Here is a 6,507-nt window from a genome sequence, read left to right on the forward strand (position 1 = left end):
ATATATATATATATATATATGAACTAAATAACTAAGAAATGTTTAGGGGGCTGGGCAGTGCTGGCACACTCCTTTAATCCTAGCACTTGGGAGGCAGAGGCAGGTGGATTTCTGAGTTTAAGGCCAGCCTGGTTTACATAGTGAGTTCCAGGACACCAGGGCTATACAGAGAAAAGAGAAACCCTGTCTCAAAAAATCAAAAAAAGAAAGAAAGAAAGAAAGAAAAAAAGAAAGAAAGAAAGAGAAAGAAAGAAAGAAAAAAAGAAACGTTTAGGGACTGGTGAGATGGCTCAGCAGGTAAGAGCACTGACTGCTCTTCCGAAGGTCCTGAATTCAAATCCCAGCAACCACATGGTGGCTCACAACCACCCATGATGAGATCTGACACCTTCTTCTGGTGTGTCTGAAGACAGCTACAGTGTACTTATAATAAATCTTTGAGCCGGAGCAAGCAGGGACTGAGCAAGTGGAGTTGACTGGAGCGAGCAGAGGTCCTAAATTCAATTCCCAACAACCAGATGAAGGCTCATAACTATCTATACAGCTATTGTGTGTACTCATATACATAAAATAAATAAATAAATCTTTTAAAAAATGTTTAAACTGCCTTTAAGGTTGGGGAGGTGGCTCTATGCCATGGGAGCATGAGATCCTGAGGTCATACCTCCAGTACCCACATAAAGCCAGATGTAGAAGTACATATCCCACTGTTCCTATACTGAGATGGAAGGTGTAGACAGGGAAATCCCTAAAACCTTGAGGCCCAGCTAGACTGACATACACAGCAGCCAAGGAAAAGTTGTCTCAAACAAGGTAGAAATTAGTACTGACACCCAATGTTGTCATCTGACTCCCACATGTGTGCTAGAATGCATACACATGGACCAAACTCACTCACACAGACACACACTCAAAAGAATTTCCTCTCTTGCTCTTCCTCTCTTGCTTTTCTCTTGCCCTCTTGCTCCCCGTCTCCCCATTGCCTTCCCTCCTCTCTTCACATGGCCATGGCCAGCTTCTGCTTCCCTACTCTCTCCCTCTCTCTGCCTTTTTGCAATAAACGCCTTAAAACCAAAAAAAAAGAATTTAAAAAAAAAAGCCTTTAATGCCAGGTGGTGGATGAGGTATAAACCTTTGATCCCAGCACTCAGAAGGCAGAGGCAGGTGAATAGCTGAGTTTGAGGCAGCCTAGCCTACAGAATGAGTCCAGTACATCCAGGATTACACAGAAAAATTCTGTCTTGAAATATCACAACAAACAAAACAAAACAAAACAGCCCCAAAAAACCAAAACAAGAAAATGCCTTTAAGCCAGCCAGGCATGGTGATGACTATCTATATCTCACCACTTAGAAAGTAGAAGCCGGAGAGTTAGAAGTTCAAGGCTAGTATAGCCTATATGAGACTATTTCTCAAAAAGTAATCAACCAACCAACCAATCAAAAATAAGCCTTTAGGCCAGGCGTTGGTGGCGCACGCCTTTAATCCCAGCACTTGGGAGGCAGAGGTAGGCGGATTTCTGAGTTCCAGCCCAGCCTGGTCTACAGAGTGAGTTCCAGGACAGCCAGGGCTATACTGAGAAACCCCGTCACGGAAAAAAAAAAACAAAAACAAAACAAAAACAAAAAACAAACAAACAAAGAAAAGCTTTTACATGATGCATGCTTATAGTCCTAGGAGGGCTAAAGTAGGGGGATTGTCAGCTCAAAGCCAACCTAGACTATACAGTAAGAACCTGTCTCTCCTTTTTTTTTTTTTTTTTTTTTTTTTTTTTTTTTTTTTTTGTTTTTTCAAGACAGGGTTTCTCTGTGTAGCCCTGGCTGTCCTGGTACTCACTCTGTAGACCAGGCTGGGCTGGAACTCAGAAATCTGCCTGCCTCTGCCTCCCAAGTGCTGGCATTAAAGGAGTGCGCCCACCACCGCCCAGCTGAACCTGTCTCTAAATAATAAAATTTAAAAATTTTTTACGAGGGGCTGGAGAGATGACTCAGCAGTTAAGAGCACTGATTACTCTTCTGGAGGTCCTGAGTTCAATTCCCAGCCACAACATGGTGGCTTACAACCATCTGTAATGAGATTTGACGCCCTCTTCTGGTGTGTCTGAAGTCAGCTGCAGTGTACTTACATATAATAAATAAATCTTTAAAAAAATGATTTTATGAGTGCTTTTTTGTTTGTTCCTGTGTACACACGTGAGTTTTCTTATATACCAAGCATGACTTGAACCTATTTCTAGGATCATTAAGGTCTCAGCAAGCTTAGTACTGCACAAGAAGAACATATCTGTATCTCGGGCTTTCTGTGCAAGAAGTCCACAAACACTGCCTCTTGGTTTCTGACTCACCTGCATTGTGAAACTGAGGCTGAGGGCCACTACAGTCGATGATCACGGACTTATGCTGTTCCTCTGTCATGGCCATGCATAAAGAGGTCATGGTGCCTTCATGAATCAGTCCTTGGAGACTGGCCACACTCAGAAACCTGTGACATATACAAGTCCTTTCCACAATCCACATTGCAGGACAGGAGAAAACAAATGCATTCTCTACTGGAAGGGCAGATTAAAATGTGGCTGTTGAGCTTGCCCAGGAAGTGGGGGAGGCTTTCTTCAGAAATTATATTCTTTACCTGTTAATGTCTCTCTCTGTTTTTTCATCCGATTCTTTAAATTCAACAGGAGTGTAACTTAGAGCCTATGAGAGAGAGAGAGAGAGAGAGAGAGAGAGAGAGAGAGAGAGAGAGGGAGAAGGCGTAGTTTAATACTTGGCTCCTCTGCTCCTCACTGGCCTGCTGCTCCCATCCAAATGCATCGACCCCCAGGCACTGAGGGCACTACCGCTAGATCTTCTGCAAGTGCTCTAAGCTAAAGTCCTGCTCAGTGATGGTTTTTCATTTTATTTATTAAAATATGGTTTATTTTCAGACAGTCTTGCTATGCAGCATAGGTTAGCCTGGAACTTCTGATTCTCCAGCCTCAGTTTCCCTAATGCTAGGATTGTAAGCATGTGTCATGACTTTTAACATTTTTCAGCATTTCTTTACTTTACTTATTTATTTTAATGGAGGCTGCATGCCCTTGTGTGGAGGTCAGAGGTCAACTGCAGGAGCCAGTGTTCTCCTTCCAGCATGAGGGTTCCAGGGTTGGAACTCAGGTGGTTAAGTTGGGCAGCAAGTACACTGGCCCCCAAAACTACCTATTAATTTAGTGTATGTGTGTGGATACATGCATATATATGTGTGTATGTATATGTAAACATCTCAAAGAGTATATATGTAGACATCAGGACAATTCTGGGATTTGGTTCTCTCCTGCTATCTTGTGGAATCTGGAAATTGAACTAAGGTCATCAGGCTTATGTGGGGCCTAAACATTTTCATATAGTTAAAATTACTTTGGTTGCTGGGCGGTGGTAGCGTACACCTTTAATCCCAGCATTTGGGAGGCAGAGGCAGGCAGATTTCTGAGTTCGAGGCCAGCCTGGTTTACAGAGTAAGTTCCAGGACAGCCAGGGCTACAGAGAAACCCTGTTTCGAAAAACAAAACAAAACAAAAAAAAAATTCCTTTGGTTTTTGTTTGGTTGGTTTTCATTTTCAAATACTCAGGAAATTGCACCTGTTTCCTTCCCTTTATTTCAGACAAGTGTGGTTGTGCAGGTCTACAGTCTTGGTACTCAAGAAGCTGAGGCAGGTAGGACTGAAAGTTTGGGATAAGGGCTAGGAAAAAGACTCTGTGGGTGCAAGTGTTTGCTGTTCAAGCCAGAAAACCTGAGTGCAATCCCAGAACCCACATAGGAAGCCAGACAACCTGAGTGCAATCCCAGAACCCACATAGCAAGCCAGACAACCTGAGTGCAATCCCAGAACCCACATAGGAAGCCAGACAACCTGAGTGTGGTCCCAGAACCCATGTAAGAGGTCAGATTTGTTGTTTTTGTTTGTTTGTTTGTTTGTTTTTTTGGTTTTTTTTTTTTCGAGACAGGGTTTCTCTGTGTAGCCCTGGCTGACCTGGAACTCACTCTGTAGACCAGGCTGGCCTCAAACTCAGAGATCTGCCTGCCTCTGTCTCCCAAGTGCTGGGATTAAAGATGTACACCTCTACTGTCTGGTAAAGACCTATCTTTAAAAGTGGCTGGCCAGGCGGTGGTGGTGCACGCCTTTAATCCTAGCACTTGGGAGGCAGAAACAGGTGGATTTCTTAGTTCGAGGCCAGCCTTGTCTACAGAGTGAGTTCCAGGACAGCCAGGGCTACACAGAGAAACCCTGTCTCACAAAAAACAAAACAAAACAAAACAAAAACAACAACAACAAAAAAACAAAAGTGGCTGAAAAGATTATTATTTTTTTAATGTGACCCCAGGTAACATGTAATGGGATAGGTTCTTACATAAATCAAGGAGGTGTCAAACGCTCTGTGTAGCTGAGGCTGGCCTTAACCTCCTGATTCTGTTTCTATCTCCCCAGTGTTGGGAAAGCAGACATGTACCAGCACAGCTGGCTTGAAAGCATATGTTTTAGTGGAATGATCCTGCTGAGATTTACAATTCAGCCCTACCTTCATAATAAAACTTTCAGATGAGAGTCAGTAAGATGTGGTCTAAACAGCAAGCATACTCTGAAGAAATATACAGGAAGAGAAAAGTAATGTTTAGAGAAAATGAGTATGTTTCTAAATGACCAAGGTCTGCTGAGTATATTCTAACTGGAGATGCTCTCTCATGAGCAATACTTACAGCATGTAGCAGAAAGGTCAGTTTCTCCTGAAAGAGAAGAACCACCCTTTGGATCGGACACACCACATCTTCATACCAGCTATTCAGATAGGACTTTACATCATTCCCCAGGCTCCTTTCCTACATCAAGAGAGAATATCATTTGTTTTAGTATCATAACAGCCTTTAACTTACTAGACTTTTTTCTTCAATATACTTTCTCTGTGTGTATGGTATATGTATTCTGTGTATGTGCAAGCTAATGGTTGACATCAGGTATCTTCCTCAACTGCTCTCTACCTTATTTTTAAATTACATTTTTGGAGTGGAGGTGGACAGGTTTGTGTCATGATGTCTGTGATTAGAACAAAGGACAATTTGCAGAAGTCAGTTCTGGCCTTCAACCATGTGGGTGCGGGAGATTGAACTTAAGTCCTCAGTCCTAATGGCAGGCACCATCTCTCCAACTTCTCCATTTTTCTTTCTTTCTTTCTTTCTTTTTTAATAGAAGACTCTGCCTTTTTTTTTTTTTTTAAAGATTGATTTATTTATTTAATGTATGTGAGTACACTGTGGCTGTCCTCAGACATGCCAGAAGAGGGCATCAGATTTTATAACAGATGGTTTTGAGCTTCCATGTGGTTGCTGGGATTTGAACTCAGGACCTTCAGAAGAGCAGTCAGTGCTCTTAACCATTGAGCCATCTCTCCAGCCCTCCATTTTTCTTTCTTTAGTAAGGGTACCTCACTGAGCCTGGAGCTCACTGATTTGGCTAGACTGGCTGGCCAGCAAGGTACAGACATCTGCCTGTGTCCACCACTTCAACTCTGGTATAACAGGTGCACGTCACCACACCCAAATTTGTATGTGGATGCTGGGAGTCCAAACTCAGGTCCTCATGCTTGCATTGTAAGCCCTTTACACATTAAGCCTCCTCCTTAGCCCCCTCTTCAAACAATTTAAAAATTTTTATTTTTATTTGCATTACATAATTGTGTTCCTATGGATGCTTCCTGGAGTCCAGAAGGGGGTGTTGAATTCTTTGAAACTGAAGTTATTGTGATTGTGAGCCACCAGACTTGTGTGCTGAGAACTGAACTCTGGCCTTCTGGAAAAACAGTAAGTGATCGTAACTGATGAGCTATGTCTCCATCCCCTTCAGTATACTCCTGATATTTAGAAAACAAAAGCTAGGGTGCTGGAGAGATGGCTCAGTGGTTAAGAGGACTGACTGCTCTTGCAGAGGCCCCGAGTTCAAGTTCCAGTAACCACAAGGTGGTTCTCAACCATCTGTAATGGGATCTGATGCCCTCTTCTGGTTAGTCTGTAAACATCTACAGTGTACTCATATATATAAAATAAATAAATAAATCTTAAAAAAAAAAAAAGAAAACAAAAACTAGGACTGGTATCTTTTATGTTTGTTTGTTTTCAAGACATGGTTTAGCCATATAACGCAGGCCAGTCATTCCCTTGAAATGCTCACCCTCCAAGATGCTGAGATTATAGGTATGTGCCAATGTGCCTGGCCATACTACTTTCTTTTTTGGGGGGGAGGAGAGGTTGAGGTTTTATCTTGTTTTGTTTTTTCAAGACAGGATTTCTCTGTGTAGGCTTGGATGTCCTAAAACTCACACTGTAAATCAGGCTGGCATAGAACTCAGAGGTTCGATTGCTATGCTGGGATTAAATGCATGTGCTACCACCATCTAGCAAAAGTATCTTTTGTGGGCTGGAGAGATGGCTCAGCGGTTAAGAACACTGACTGCTGTTCTGAAGGTCCTGAGTTCAAATCCC

General features: G+C 42.5%; 1 protein-coding gene across 1 annotated transcript in view; it reads right to left on the minus strand.

Moving 5' to 3' along the window:
- Positions 1–6,507, minus strand: part of CUNH17orf75 (chromosome unknown C17orf75 homolog) — a 17,237-nt gene that overhangs the window by 4,412 nt on the left and 6,318 nt on the right. The window contains exons 6-8 of the mRNA XM_031352884.1: positions 4,732–4,851; positions 2,629–2,693; positions 2,345–2,481 (exon numbers count right to left, since the gene is read on the minus strand). Coding sequence (XP_031208744.1) covers positions 2,345–2,481; positions 2,629–2,693; positions 4,732–4,851 — 322 coding nt within the window. The remainder of the gene's footprint in view (positions 1–2,344; positions 2,482–2,628; positions 2,694–4,731; positions 4,852–6,507) is intronic.

This window comes from Mastomys coucha, unplaced genomic scaffold (genome assembly GCF_008632895.1).
Source record: "Mastomys coucha isolate ucsf_1 unplaced genomic scaffold, UCSF_Mcou_1 pScaffold5, whole genome shotgun sequence".
NCBI lineage: Eukaryota > Metazoa > Chordata > Mammalia > Rodentia > Muridae > Mastomys > Mastomys coucha.